The sequence below is a fragment of the Cyphellophora attinorum genome (genome assembly GCF_001299255.1).
Source record: "Cyphellophora attinorum strain CBS 131958 chromosome Unknown Contig39, whole genome shotgun sequence".
In the NCBI taxonomy this organism is placed as follows: Eukaryota; Fungi; Ascomycota; class Eurotiomycetes; order Chaetothyriales; family Cyphellophoraceae; genus Cyphellophora; species Cyphellophora attinorum.
Window position 1 is genome coordinate 198,053 of NW_017253267.1, and position 15,031 is coordinate 213,083.

At 53.1% G+C, this 15,031-nt stretch overlaps 6 protein-coding genes across 6 annotated transcripts; 3 read left to right on the forward strand and 3 right to left on the reverse strand.

Moving 5' to 3' along the window:
* Nucleotides 1-735: 735 nt before the first annotated feature.
* AB675_11002 (uncharacterized protein) lies at nucleotides 736-1,713 on the forward strand (the record flags this gene model as incomplete). Its single annotated transcript, XM_018139814.1, has 1 exon — nucleotides 736-1,713. The coding sequence occupies one exon, from the start codon at nucleotides 736-738 to the stop codon at nucleotides 1,711-1,713; it is 978 nt and encodes a 325-aa protein (XP_017995446.1).
* Nucleotides 1,714-2,958: 1,245 nt separating this feature from the next.
* Nucleotides 2,959-3,312, reverse strand: AB675_11003 (uncharacterized protein; the record flags this gene model as incomplete). The annotated part of the gene is made up of 1 exon (XM_018139815.1): nucleotides 2,959-3,312. The coding sequence occupies one exon, from the start codon at nucleotides 3,310-3,312 to the stop codon at nucleotides 2,959-2,961; it is 354 nt and encodes a 117-aa protein (XP_017995454.1).
* Nucleotides 3,313-5,338: 2,026 nt separating this feature from the next.
* AB675_11004 (uncharacterized protein) lies at nucleotides 5,339-6,517 on the forward strand (the record flags this gene model as incomplete). The annotated part of the gene is made up of 1 exon (XM_018139816.1): nucleotides 5,339-6,517. One exon carries the CDS (start codon nucleotides 5,339-5,341, stop codon nucleotides 6,515-6,517), a length of 1,179 nt encoding a protein of 392 aa, XP_017995527.1.
* Nucleotides 6,518-7,633: 1,116 nt separating this feature from the next.
* On the reverse strand, nucleotides 7,634-9,562 carry AB675_11005 (uncharacterized protein; the record flags this gene model as incomplete). Its single annotated transcript, XM_018139817.1, has 2 exons — nucleotides 7,634-8,583; nucleotides 8,689-9,562. 2 exons carry the CDS (start codon nucleotides 9,560-9,562, stop codon nucleotides 7,634-7,636), a joined length of 1,824 nt encoding a protein of 607 aa, XP_017995510.1.
* A 1,022-nt stretch (nucleotides 9,563-10,584) lies between these two features.
* Nucleotides 10,585-12,187, reverse strand: AB675_11006 (Serine/threonine-protein kinase SRPK; the record flags this gene model as incomplete). Its single annotated transcript, XM_018139818.1, has 6 exons — nucleotides 10,585-10,763; nucleotides 10,826-10,991; nucleotides 11,069-11,187; nucleotides 11,256-11,468; nucleotides 11,537-11,871; nucleotides 11,949-12,187. 6 exons carry the CDS (start codon nucleotides 12,185-12,187, stop codon nucleotides 10,585-10,587), a joined length of 1,251 nt encoding a protein of 416 aa, XP_017995500.1.
* A 609-nt stretch (nucleotides 12,188-12,796) lies between these two features.
* Nucleotides 12,797-13,198, forward strand: AB675_11007 (uncharacterized protein; the record flags this gene model as incomplete). Its single annotated transcript, XM_018139819.1, has 2 exons — nucleotides 12,797-12,966; nucleotides 13,081-13,198. 2 exons carry the CDS (start codon nucleotides 12,797-12,799, stop codon nucleotides 13,196-13,198), a joined length of 288 nt encoding a protein of 95 aa, XP_017995482.1.
* Between the last annotated feature and the right edge of the window lie 1,833 nt (nucleotides 13,199-15,031).

The window sequence follows — 15,031 nt, forward strand, 5'->3', positions numbered from 1 at the left end:
CATTTGATTATCTGTACCACCACACCAGACACTGTCGGATCGAATTTGTATAAGATGGCTTCCTGAGCCTTTGCACCTATCTCAGTGGTGTTTGCTCGTTCACACAGCTCTGTCGCCAGTACCATGGCCACGGTAGTGATCCAGCACCAGCAGCCGCAACTCCGCCAGCCCACTCCGCCTCCGTTGGCTCCATCTCTGATCCTTAATATTCCTCGGTCGTCCACTCCAGTACCTAACAAACACCTGCCCTTCTGTCCCCCGGGACCCATCCCCTCTCCATCTGAGATCACACCTCCCAATTCACCGCCGACCAGACAATCCTCGTTAAAAGCAAGCTCACTTCTATACCCACCGGACTCATGCCAAAAGCTTCTCAGTTCACCAGCAATATATGGTCTCGATGCGAAAGCTTTGGCGGCTGCCCTCGATCACTTCGCGTCCCAGCCTCTCCCGGACCCAAGCAAGGTATTCCCTTGGTTGCACGGGCTCCACTCAGACAATCACTTACAACTTGCCTTCTTTGTAGGCAAGAAGAGATCGCTACGGAAGGTTCCAAAATGTCTGCGAGGCATAACGATCATCAAGGCTGGAGGCGACTTGAGCAGGTCAAGGCTCAAAGGAGCTGTCGCTCCTGACGAGGTCTTCAATCTGTGCGACGATTCCGGCAGGGGTTTTCTCGACTGTGACCCATGCGAAGGCTTCTCTGTTCGCAACTTTCACATACAAACCACGAAAATGGCACAAGTCTCCGACATTATCGTCTACGGGGATGATCAGACAGATCACCGCATCATCAAATCTGTTGCAGAGCGGGCAGCCAAGGTGCAGCGACAGTGGCGAAGGGAAATCGAGGCAACGGGCCAGTCACCAGAGACATACAATACATTCGTACTAACAGAGCCGTTCGATGTAATAGAGGAGTCCTACCCTCATCTCGTCGCCCTGGATTCTCACGGTTGTGCAACGGGCGAAGTGCTTGACTTTCTTCTGCAGGAGAGGAGAGAGATGTGTGAAATGTCAAAAGCATCTGAGTTCAGCTGTGGCGTATTCCAGGGTCCTACTCCCGACGAATGCATGTCTGAAAGCGACAAGACCTCCCAATTTGATGTGTATGTCGAGGCCAGCGATCATGCAAGCATGCCGGAAGAAAGCCTACTGCAAGCAAGAATGACTCAGTTGGAGGACGGTCAGATTGATGGTCCCATTCGACTCGCGTTTCCGAGCTCTGGAAGCATCCTGCCACCGTCGTGGTCTCAGGCAGAAGTCGACGGTATCTTCTCGATGTGTCGATGGTTGTATACATTGACACATAGACGACGGAGAACGACTGGGCCTGATAGAGACGACGACGGCGACATTGAGATGTCTGAGATTGATCCTCGTCCTTTCAGAGTGCTACTGCATTGCGCCGACGGATACACGGAGACCAGCATGCTTGCTGTGGCCTATTTCATGTATGCTGAAGGGCTGCCGGTCCATGAAGCTTGGGTCAAACTTCACACAGACAAAGGTCGCAATTTCTTCGCGTATCCGTCTGACGTGGCACTTCTCACATCGATGCAGGCACGTCTGCTAAGAGAGTCTCCTGCACTCAGCCATCGGAGAACGTCAATTCCAAAGTCACCAGCGTGGCTGGCCAAGCTGGACGCAGCCTGCCGAGTCGAGTCCTGTCCTACATGTATCTGGCAACCTGACACACGCCAACAACCCTGAGCTACTGAAGCTGCTTGGCATTACCAGAATTTTGAGTGTTGGAGAGCCCGTCTCATGGCCAGCATCTTCATTAGAGAGCTGGGGCCGGGACAACCTCATGATGATCAACCAAGTCCAAGACAACGGCATAGATGAACTTTCCCAAGAGATGACGAAGTGTCTCGAATTTATAGGTATGTCTAAGCAGCCCGTAATATCACGGCACTTGACTGATGTTGAGTTCAGAACGTGGGAAGCAGGACGGGTCTGCTACCCTTGTACACTGTAGAGTCGGTGTTAGCAGATCAGCGACTATATGTATTGCGGAAGTCATGAAGGAGAAGGCTCTCAGCTTCCCCAAAGCCTAGTAGGTTGACTGCGACAGCATTACCGATCCATGCTAATAAGCCATAGCTGTTTTGTCAGAGCACGGCGTCTCAATGTTATAATTCAGCCCCATCTACGATTTGTATATGAGTTGCTGAAGTGGGACGAGCTACAGCAAGAAAGCCGTGGCGAGGTGATTAGGCGAGAGATGGACTGGCCATGCGTGGCACGAGAGATTGCTGCCATGAATCGACCTTATGCACGGACGTGAACCAGAACCCTCGAATTCGCGCTGTGCGGACCAGTCGCAGGCGTGGAACGATTGTCACGAAGAACGAAGTTATGAATGTATGGAAGAGCAATGGCTCACAGCAGGGTTGTCCGGAACTTGCACGACGTTCTGGATATTGGTGCATCTTTGGGCATGATGCGCCTAGAGGAAGACATCCGGAGGCATTTGTGAGCGACAGGCGTTCAGGTTTGACATTTCACATCAATCTGCGGGACGCTTCGAAACTCACATGTCACTACCAAGTAGGGGTACTGGATAGATACTGAAGCATATCAACGATAACACGCATTACTGCTCTAACAGCTCACCAGGCACGAGCCATACAATTCGCTCTATTCTCTTCCGGTTGCTACTCAACACTGACCTGACAGCCATAGAACAGCTGACAGACTACAAGTAAGCAGCCAGCCCCAAAACAGCGCCGCCGAGCAGCCCAAAAGGCATCAACGACGCACCACCCGTCGCCATCGCGCCTGCCGCTCCACCACTCTTGGACGCGCTTGCCGCCGATCCACTGCTCGCACTCCCTTCCGCACCACTTGCACCACTGCTCCCGCTTGCACCACTCTCCGTCGCCGTCGCAGCCGGCGTCCCCTCCGTCTCACTCTCCGTCCCGCTCGGCGCGTCCGATCCATTACTCTGAACAATCACTCGCCGCCATTACTGACATAGATAATTCCCTGACTGCTGAGACTCGCTACCGCGGAGCTAACCCGCGCACTATAGTCAGACGCCGTCAATGGTATGGTCTCAGAACACTGTGGTGGGGGCACCGAAGTGGTGGGCCCAGTACAGATGGGCCAGCCGGGGCAGTCGGAGAGATAGATCGTGCCGGCGACGCAGCACGCTCCGCCGTTGGCGACGCCGTCGTTGATGGAAGCGCCAAGAGCTGCGCCGGGGCAGTACTGGCCGTTGACGTTTGTGCCGGACTTGGTGGTGGTTTGGGTGTAGGCGAGGGGGAGGAGGAGGGGGAGGAGGTACAGTGGGTGGAGGAGTGGCATTGTTGTTTTGGTGGTTGTTGGATTGTTGGGCTGCTGTCGAAGTTGGTCAAGGCGTTGAGTGCTCTGTCTGCTGTATGCGGGCCTGAGAAACGTGGGCAGGGAAGTATTTCAGTCTTCAAATATATATGCCTACGCGCATCGGTATGTGGCGCGCCGACCTGAACACCTACCTCCCTCAGCCGCTGGCGCTGCTGTGGTGCCACCAAAGTCCTGCGGACTCGCACCTAAGCGCGACGATCACACTGACGGGTTCGTCTTTTGGCGTATGAGCCATGTCATGAGGTGACAAGTGTTTACAAAGGATCGCTAGTGTAACAGTCAAACTTCGACCTTTGGTCCACCACGGTGTGTGACGCTCGATGTACCTGCTTTGTCTTTGCACGAAGGATCAAAAGGGGGGATTGCGGAGGATTTAGGCTTTGGGGGCGCCTGAAGCTGGCCGCCCATAGAGCGCCCGAGGAACGGAGAAAAGAAGCTGAAAGCGCCGCTTTCCCGGGTGGAGGACGACCTGAGAGCCTGCCGGATGTGTGGTGTCCGGGCCTCGAATCGAAGACCTGAAGAATTCGCCTTACCGAAGAAGCCTGAAGTACAGTCGACGCTCTTCGGTACGACTGCAGAACTGCCTTTGTGTCGCCAAATCTCGACCAGGCGGACGACCGAGTTTTGAGGAGGAATATCTCGGAGCCAGAGAACAGAGCAGCCCTGAAAAGTCCTCATGTTACGAAGAAGTGCTATCCAGCTCTATTAGCGGGTAAAAGCATACTAGTATTCGGATCTGTGCAGTCCTTACCTTCACCTCGAGCAACTGGCATGAGGCAGATAGCTTGCGGCCGACCTATCGTCCGAACATGTGCTGTGCTTGCAGTTCCGAAAGCTAGATGATTTCTTTGTCAGCGCGACAACGATTCTTGCCATTCATATTACAATGATCCGTTCATCACGAGTTGAGTGTGGCGAATGTTTTAGGCAAGTCGATGTCCTAATCAGGAAGTCTCAGCTTCTATCCGTCTGTTGGCGAGCACCACAGTCGTTTCTCGACATTCCTGACGGGGCTTTTGCTGCGCCGACCTCGATTTTGGATTGAAGTTGTAGCACTCAGTCGCGCCCCGCTTTCGGTGCAGGGGCGACTTCGGGGCGCAAGATGTCGTAGAGGGGATCGAGGTCGAAGTTTGCTATGGAAAAGCTGGTATCTCTACTAGGGAGAGTCAGTAAGGCCAAAGCCGCAGCTCTGAATTCCTGCCTATTGTACAAACCTGTGTCCTGCAAGCTTCCAATCCTGCTCACAGCAAGCTGGGTCTTCCACAAGTCCTAGCTTCGTCAGACATTGACTCAGCAGTCCATCACTCTCGATCGTTGAATTTGGGTGCTGTGGAGGTCTGGCTGACCAGTGCCTCGCACCGCCCACCAGATGGACTGTCGATCGCTTGCAAGAGGAACCGCGCTCCTCTATTGCATATTGCCTCTGGGAGTTCTCGGAAGGTGCCCACGACTCTACACAAGAGAGATCCCACGGGACACACTGCTGATCCTGTATGTTTACCGCATTTTGTCCCAAAACACTCTTTCCAAGCTCAATGCCTTCCTTTGCTCACAGGATTCGTCGCGAGCGCGACAAGGTTCAGGACGCTTCTCAACTGCTCATAGCGGAAGCTCGCAAGCGTATGGCCGAGTACTGCCCAGAGTGACTGGCTTGTGACAGCAACATTGACAGTGACATTATGTGTGTCAGCAGGCATGCTTTCTGTGAAATTTGTCCAGTATATCTCTTTCCCTCCCTACTAAACCCCAGCTTTTACTGTGACCTTGACTCTTTGAATCCTGTTCCGTCACTGTGAAGCTGCAAAAGTGGCTGTAAGGCGATTGATTGTAACTGACAACATGCGTCTGTCGCTAACAAAGAGACGGACTTGCCGAGGGAGCCTTTGTGCCCTGGCTACGGGCAATGGCAAGCCATCGACTTTAGCATATAAGGGTGATCTAGAAATCAGACCTTCGCTCTCTTTCCAACTACACTCCCAACACGAAGATGGCAGTGACAACTTCAGCCGATCGATCCCAGCTACTTCCAGAGGACCCCAAGATGACAGAGACGATTTCAGCTGATCAATCCCAATCACTTCCAGGAACCCTGCTGGAAGAGTCTTCCATGGTCAAGCAACTCGGGCTTTCCAAAGCAATCCTAGATCGCTATCATCAGAGCATGCAAGATGTTATCAATGACTTACATGCTGAGTTTGATCGGGAAAAGCATCGACTACAGGAGGAAGTCGAAGCTACAAAGCAAATCACAGCCCGGCTGACCGACGAATTGCGAGAGTCAACTGAGACCTGCCAGCATCACGCTACGGAGAATCAACAATTGCGCGCCAGAATTCAGGCTCTATCAGATCGACTGGAGTCGTCGACAAAGACCAACCAGCGCCTAGCCCCGGAGATTGAGCAGTTGCGGACCAAGAACTTCTCTCTGGTCAATACGCTGAGTGCGTCGACCAAAAGCTGTCAACATCAAGCCAAGGAGAATCAGCGACTGCGCGACGAAAATCAGTCTCTACTAGAACTGAAGGATTTGGCGACCAAAACCGTCGATAGTCTTGGAGATGAACTTGAGGAATTGGACGACAAAAATGTTTCTCTGCAGGAGGAGCTCGATTCATTGACCGACACTTGCCATGCCAAAGATGCCGAGATACAGCGATTGCTGACCAAAGTCCAGACTCTGCAAGATGAGCTAGAATCTCAGGGCGACAATAGCAGTCTAGATCCAACTCCAGGCCGAGATCATGGCGGACTCAACAACAGTGTTGGGCAATTCTTCGGAACCGCAAACAGCACTCCGATCTTCCAGGAAAAGAACTGTTCGAACTGCGAGTCCGGATACGGCACTGACGAGGACGATCAGAGGGGCGTCATCCTTCCTTGCGGACATGTCTTCCACTGGCCATGTATATGCTGCTCCATGAAGCAATCGATGCAATGTCCAATCTGTCGACAGGAGATGGCCTGGTCGCTCAACATGTTGCCGGAGGTGTTCGTTTTGGAGCAGGACGCAGGCACTGCAGCCACCTCCATAGGTGTTCGAGATGGAAACGTTATCAGCTCGGGCGGATACAGCACCGGATCTGGTCATCAGTTCCTATTTCGTCTGCTGGAACCTCAGAAGCACAAGCCAAACACGTCGAGAAAAGCATCTTCGACAGTACACTGAACAGGATGAAAGGTATCTTTGAGTGGCAGACTGTGGTTCTCGAAGTGCCAGTCCGTAAAGCTGAAAACGCAAAACCCACAACGAACGATGCATTTGGGAATCATGGGGATGCGGCCCCGCCCAACGCTCACTCTTTGGTGGTAAGGAAGCGCAGCGACGGTCCGCGTCGTCCCTCCAAGCCATCCAAGAAAACCGCGAGTTCTCAGCGGTTGGACCAGGGTCAGGACGCAAGCGAGAGCCGGCACTAGAGCCAGCGGTAAGGACATGACTGGGACAAAGTCCGAAGGATCGCCAGATATGTGTGTACCCGGCGCTTGCCTCAACGGAAACAGTCAACACCACTATCCCGCAGCGCAACTGCCGAATCGTCCATCGTACTCACTGGGCATGAATGTTGAGTTAATCGAAGCCACTCGCGCCAAGCCTGATGGTAGTTGGGGATAAGAATCTTCAAAAACATAAGGAATGGAACGGGAACCAGATTGGAAGTAACAGCGACGATGATGTCCATGGATCCGCCTCTGACTGGAGAAGATGTCGACGAGATGGCCCCGACATCGTTCAATGATGTCAACGACCTTCCCTTCGAAGCAGGGGCAGAAGCATCGCAGATTTAGCCACACATCTGTGGCAGGGATAATTGACACGAATATCGACTTCGAGCTTCTACGCAGCAATTTAATCAGGAGTTCCAGCTTCGCATTCATCAGATAGTCAAGATTCAGACATTGGTGCAAAATAACAGGAATTACAATTTCCAGGCTTCGGAATTTCTGGCTTGCCTTTTTGTTTCCTCAGTGATATTGTGACTGCGTGCTGCAATACCGACAACGATACTCCCCTTCCTCGAACATTTTCAACATAGCAACGATGATAACCATCCAGACATCACTGGCTTGAGTTCGCTTATAATATAGGGGCGAGTGTTGAAACCCGTGATCGACTGCTGTGAATACCAGCCTAAAGCCACGATATAGTAAGGCCATCGACAGGCTGCAGTAAATAAGGACCTACTCATTACCCCTCGCAACTTCCTATAGAACAATCTCGCAGTAGTCGTCAACACATTAGACATCATAACTCGTACCTTCCCAGCAGGAAGCAGATCATCAATCATCACTCGTAATCGCCCCTGCGATAATCTCGATCGTATCGTGGGTCGTACCTTCCATCACTGTACCCACGGCTTCTGTCTCTTTCCCTCCTATACCCGTCGTCATCGTGATATCTCCTCCTGCCTCCGTACTCTCGAAGCCGATCCTCCTCTTCCGCCGCCAGCTGTCGCCTCCGAAACTCCTCTTCCTCCTCCACAGCATCCATATGAGCTTCCCGTCTCCGAATCTCATCCTCACGGCGATCCAACTCCTCATCAACAACGCTTTCGTCCATGTATCTCTCTGCGCGCCGTCCATAAACCTCGTGAGGGTAGACGACGATGGGACGTTCCCTGCCGCCGCCACTCCGTCTGTCCTGACGGTAGTAGATTGGCCGGTCGTAGTCATCTACCGGCACTCGTGCTCGAACCAACTCACCACGACCGCGGTCGCCGCCGTAGTCGCGATAATCGATTTGTCTTCGTTCGGGAAGAGGGTCGCGCGTAGCATAGTAAGATCCGCGAGGATAACGATTCCGTGCAGGCTTCTCATACACCCCGCCCCTGTCGGCGTAGTGGCTGGCATCACGACGTGGCCCGCGGTAGTGCTCCTTGTAGACCCTCTGTCTGCCGCCGCCGTCTTCGTAGTGGCTCCCTCGTCGGCCTATGCTATCATAAGTATCATTCGACGTACGTGAGCTATGCTCTTCGAGGCCAATACCGTAATGCGATGCGTCGCTGTCTGACTCCGTCGAGTCATCGTCTCGACCACGGCCTCTATCTGAGTACGCCGGACGATAGCCTGGCGGGAAGCTAATCGATTCGGCGCGGCCCTGAGATTGCCGACGGCGAGCGCTTTTTCCGCGTCTGCGGGATCTTGATCGACGTCCAGGTTCCGCCACAGGCCCGTAGTCGCCGTCGAGAGGATGTCCTGCCAGTATGTCGTCCAGAACACCCTCGCGGATGGAACCGCCTACGTCACCAACCTCGATGATGCCGTCTGGATTCGACACACGATCTCTGGACTTGCCCCGTCTCTTCTTTTTCTTGTCCTTCTTCTCAACTTCGTCACGAGCACCGGCGCCAATCGGTCGATCCGGAGGAATATGCTCTGGAAGGCCGGCATTGCTGAACTCAAGAGGCCCCTGGCTGTCCATCGGCTTGCCGGTCTTGTGGAACAGAGGTGCATCGTCGAAGGGATCGTCAAGATTGAGGTCGTCCTTGGACTTGGACTCTTTGTCTTTGCCTTCTTTTCCGTCTTTGTTTTCTTTCTTCTCCTTTTTATCCTTCTTGTCCTTCTTATCGTCCTTGTCATCCTTCTTCTTGGATTTCGAGTCGTTGACAACGTCGACGAGTTCACCGGAGCCTCGGCGAGGCTTTGGCTTTGGCGCTGGAATGTTCCGGGCCAAGATGACATCCATGCTTTTGCACTCAACCTTGCCTTGCTTGCGGCTGATTTTGACGGAGTCGATATAGACTGGTTCCCACTTATGGTCGCCTTTCTCCTCAGCATTGGCATCGTCGATCAGCCTTTCTAGGTGTGATGCGCGCAGTGAACCCATGCGCTTTGTCTCGGCGAGGACAGCACCGCTCCCTCTTCTCGCCATCCTCTCGATCTCTTTTTGTGGAGCTGGGATCTTTCGCCGATATGCAGTTCCCCAGTCGCTTTCTACCTTCTCCAGCCGCCAGTAGACATACTGGTCTTTCACGCCAACCGAGGGCCGTCTTGGCCTCGTTCTTGACTTCGACCTGCTCCTAGTCTCGTTCAGGTTGAGGCCAGACAATCTTTGCTCCATCGCCGGTCGGACCTCTGGTATGTCATCGTAGCGAGGTTCACGTTCATAGGGCTCGGCTGAACGTGGCCGTTCGAATGGCAAGGGGCCGCCGCTCTGCGCTGATGCAAAAGGTCGATCGTCCGGTCCGTCGTTCGGATCAATGATTTCGACGCTCATGGCTGAAGATCACAATGTTGACGGCACATGAGCCCACGACTTGGTGTTAAATGTATATCAAGTTGCGGTGTACTAAACAACTTCCGTGTCCAATCGTACCAGGAATGTCTGCTGTCCAATAGGACGGGATGAGCGCGTGATTAGATTCGAACACGAAGGCCGCGAGGGGCCGGCGGTTTGACTTTATCACTTGCGCTTTGGGATGAAAGACGGGAAGCTAGGAGGACAAAGTGAGGCAGCGACGTGTCTGCAATGACAGCATGTATGTCGCAAAGGACTGTGCCTTCGTATGACGCCTAGTGGGAGTCAGAAAGAAGGGCAAGGCAGACTGATAGGCATCGATATCGAGAATTGGTCGCAGTAGGCGGACATCATGTGTTGTGAAAGACCCCGCCCTCAATAGTGCGAACCACCCGTACTCGTGGCGTTGGGTATGCCCAGCAAGGCGGGGGCAGACTGCAATTGAATTGGCTGAGCGTCTTGGGCGTAGCCCGCAGGAAGCTGCATGAGCTTATGCATGAGCGACAAAGGTCCGCGAAGGGCGATCAATGAGAAGATCTCACCATGCGGCTGCACCGAGTGCTAGGCCATGGCTGAAGTCGACCCGATTCGAGCGTGTAGATGGACGTAATCTCAGTGCTCTGGCACTGTACGGTGCGCATGGGATCTGAAGCATTACCATTCATGTCAGGTTCAAGTAGGCATTCGCGAGTTCCTAACACTGATGAGCTAGGCGATAGAACGCTACAACAAAATGCGCAGCGTCAGTGCAATGACACTTTAGCCAGGTTTAGGGCTATGACGTGACTTCTGCCGCCAAGCATCTGGCACGTCGGTACACCAAACTCCCAAGGACTTCCTGTGGCACCACAGGTAGTGCAGAATCTCTTGGAGCATGACTTCCGCAGTTGTCGGCCACGGCCGCCGGCACGAGTGCGGTGCAGCTCGTGCTTGCCTTCCCAGCTGAGCTGCTGGTACACATCCAACGCGTAACAGTCGATATAGCAGATTTGACAGCCATCTCAAAGCCACTCCGACTTTAGCAAACCGTCGGCGTCGAGTCTTTCTTTCGGATCCCACTTGAGCATTGAGCCTATGAATTCCAAGAACTGTTTCTGCTCAGCCTCGTCTTGCAGTTCCGGACTGTTGATGAAAGCCGCGAACGAGGTAGGTGGGAAGGGCGACTCTACCAGGAGAGCTCCTGTGGCAAACTCAGTACAGTGACCATCGTGCCGGGATCGCAGTCGATCGACAGATACTCACCGCTGTCATTGTAGTATTTGGACGCATTCTCCCACTGCCGGATCAGGTTGAGAGGCATTGGCCCGAGGACTCCTTGGATTTGGGCTAGGTGAGCATCGGCAGTGTATGGCGTCTTCGGGCTCGCGCAGCCGTCGAAGAGCATTGCGCCTTCTGCAAGCTCCCAGATCTGTCAATACTTGGGTCAGCATCGCACAAAGTTGGGTCTCGCAAGTCACGACGAGGGCGACCGTGAGGTCTGCTCACAAGGCATCCCAGATTCCAGATGTCCACCTTGTAATCCCATTCTGCCCTAAGGACCACCTCAGGAGCTCGCAGTCCTACTGGCTGAATGTTATCCGTCAGGTGCTTGTCGAAATAACTTGCTATTAGGAAACTCCCTGTCAGTCTGCTGGAATGTGATGCAGAATACTAGGTCAACGTAAGTACTCACCTGTTCCGAAGTCCGCGATGCGCACAGAGAAACCAGGTGGTGATGGAACACTCTCAAGAACTTCATTAGCAGGGATTGTCTGTTCTGATTTCATGTAGAAGTCGTGTTGCGGGTCTCTGGCTGAAGGAGAAGGTTCGAAGACTGTGGACGGCGCACGCTCAAAGAACTTGTCGGTTTGTGTTGTTTCCAACAGAATATTCGACGGCTTGATGTCTATTGTTGCGTCGCTCGGTCAGCCACAATGAAGGTTCAGGGCTGTCCGTGGGATCGGACAAACTTACCCGTGTGGATGATTCCGCATTTCGTGTGCAGGAATGATAGTGCGAGTAACATTTGGCGCGCGATCTTCTTCAGAATAGGAATTGGTATGCGGAGCAGGGGGAATAGTCGCCGGTACTCGATGAGACTTGGTCCCATTGCTTTGAAGACCAGACATAGATGACTGCCGTGAGGGCCCTCATGCTTGAAGTGATCGAGGAGTCCCAGGACGTGCGCTTCACCCGGGTGTAGTTCGTTGATACTCTTGATATGCTCCAGGATGCTAAGCTCGAAGGTGTCATGCTCACCGAAATATGCATCTGCTGTCAAGATCTTGAGCGCAACGTGGCGTTTCGTCCTAGCACGAGTGAAGTCAGATCCGGTCCAAAGTCCTTAGCTGGATGTAACGCAACGCGGAGCTTGGAATAGACTCACGTCGAATCTTTTACCAGCCATACAGTAGAGTAGACTCCATAGCCGAGCTTGCAGATTACTTGGTAGTGACCGTCTTGGAGTCGATCCCCGATCCTCACAGCATGATATCCTCCCAGTCGATATCTTGCGAGGCTTTCCTCGGCGATAGGGGAGCTGCTTCGCGCCTGCGCTGTGCGAGGAATCGCTATTGTCGACGTTATTCGCGCGATGATAGATCGGAAGATTCTGTTTGCCGTCATCGTGCTATTGGCGACAGCGTCTCCACCCAAGTAGAAATGTCGTGTACAAGGCGTCGTGCCAACGACGATGGAGGCCGAACCATGCTTTCTCGATTCGTTGTTTCGAAAACCCGAATGCTCATTTCTGAACAGTGTCTCAGGTGACTGCATCGTGACAAGCTCACATTCGGAAGGTACAGTAATTTAAAGTTTGTTACAGCAGGCACGTCCCGCGCCGTTCCTTACAGTAGCTCCGCTATAAGCCATTCCGAGGTCATCTACTAAGTACAGTAGGCGAAGCAGGCTATGCACGGTCTGCGGCAGACTTCAATGGCTGGGCGCATGCGAGGCAGAGACTACGACCACAGTGACTGTTGGGACACAGATCGTGAGCGCTGACCCAGCGCTGAATCGCAAGTCATGGCCTCAAACGACGCACCGGTTCTCCATGGCAGAGAAGGGCAATGAGGCAACCGCCGCTGTTTGGGCCTATGCTGGATGGCTTGTATATAGATTCAGAGAGCTGGTGGCAGATGGATGAGTATTGCAGCTGCCGAAGCAAAGTCCGACCCACTGTCAAAGCAAGCTCCAAAACGTTGTCAGAGCAAATCTCGAATATCCAGTACCAAAATGAAGACATCGAGTATTCTGAGGAGGGCTGCCGATAAAGTCAAGATCTTCTTCGTTCACAGTACGCATCATAGTAAAGATGGCCGCCGGTCCGAAGCGATAGGAGACGTTGAGGAATTCATTAAGGGCAGGAAACTCGAAGGCCGCGGAGTTGCCCAAGCCGCAATCAGGTCAGTGTCTTGATGCACGTTGCTGAAGGTCGCCAACACCATCTTCCAGCACGGCCGCTCCAACTTGATACTAACTCCGCGACCTCGTAGCCAATGTGCTGACAGAAGACACAGATCCTCGTACCATAAGAGTCCCGAAGACCGACGAGAACATCTCACCGTCGACTTCCTGGACAAGGACGGCAACTTCATTACTACCCGACATGTGTGTAGCAGCGACGATGAAAAGTAAACGCGGGAATGGTCGAATCAGCAGCGGGCATTTTATCGACGGGAGGAACTGGCAAGCAGTTTGGCGTTCTGTCGGATGGCACCTACCAGGACAGTTCTCCATCATTTTCGATATTGATCACGGTTGAGGAGTGCGTTTATCTACAGTGATTAGCAGCCACTTGAAGGAACAACTTGCTCTGCCATCTCTGTTGCGCTGTACCCTCGCTGTCCCTTCCTACGTCAACGTGGTGTAAATCTGACAGCAGCTGTAGAAGCGTACTGTGACCAGCGACGGTTCTGACCGTTCTGGAGCCCAACATTGCAGTTCGCGAAGGATAGAATTCGCGTGAAGTCTCATCGCACCCATGCGTGGATAATCTGATACAGACAACGATAGCGTCATCAAGGTCTGTCGCGCTTCCGGAGGATAGTCGCAAACCATCGCTGAGCCAGTTTGCGGCAGCAAAATTCCATCCGCGCTCCAAAACGCCGTCGCAGCCCATGCATAGGCACGTAGCGAAGAGACCGGCATGCGCAAAGTCTGGCAGGCTTATGAGGTGGCACCTTGCTAATAAGTATCTAGGTACAGGAAGGTTGGAGACTCGAGGATGTTTTAGCGAAAGAGGTCCTTACCCAACATAGGCTTGGCTACTCGTGAGCTGAACCAAAGTTCCTGCATTTAGAACAGGGTCTCCGGGCTTGATTCGTCGGGTTTCGCGGTCGCCTAGCAAGCCTGGTCCCCAGTTTTTGAGGCTCAACTCCTCCACCCGCTAAGGGTGACGCAACTTTTTCGAACGTTGCATTCGCTGCTGCGACCATTGTTGTCCGGAAGCGGTAGTCCCTCTCACAAATCATGCATGTGTGGTGTTGATCTGCCCAAGCTCTGGCATGTCTGAAACGGGCAGAGAACCGCGAGAAATTGAGTCACTGTGCGCGGCTCATCTATCCCGTAGGTAAATCATCACGGATCTAACGGCCACCTACGTGGAGTGCTTCTCTTAGCACGGAGGCCTTGACGTAGGCAATGTGGACCGACTTCGACTCGTGATCTATTGCCAGGACGCAGTGTTGCTTTGGACAGTCGAAACTGCGAAGAAGTACCTGCGAAGAACTCCGAGATACCGAAGCATCGCTACGTTCGCATGCATTTTGGTCTGCTGTGAGGTGCTTGCTATTCAGCTATGCCGGTCGGGATTTGTAACGAAACGTCGCAAGGTACCAGAAGGGACCTAGCAGCACGTTTCTGCGGGAGTCATTGCCGGCTATTCCTCGCTAGCGACCCTGGCTTGTGACTAATCTGACAAGCGATGAGATGAGATCTCAAATTTGACCGGGTTATATCGTGGAAGATATCCGGCATATCAGCGGACGAAATCAAGAATGCACCCATGAATGGGACCGAGGTGGATAGTTTTGATGTTCTTCATGATTCTGGTGTGTTTTCATCAGCAGGCTGCTGCTGGTAGACTAGACTATTCAATGCTCAATGTCGCTCTGAACGCTTCAAATCGCTCGCTAAAACGCTGCACTAGAAAGGTAATGCCGTGATGACTCGATGCCCGCGTCACATTGCCATGCCGACCCTGCTTGGTCGCCGTTCCCGCCCGTAGTAGTAATCAGCGTGCATAGCAGCACAGGTATCGCTGGGTCTTCGTTGTGATTGTTGTAGTGATCGGACAACTGTCGTCTCGAGAACAGATTCGTGGTGGATAAGTTGCTTGACAGTGCTGTAACAGCGTTCGTAGGCTACGTGTAGACCCTCGCTCTCTTCGGCACCCTCGACTGTGCAAATGGACATGATGCTGGCCAGTCGTGCTCGTTGTTGTGAGAATTGATATTCGATGACCTTCTC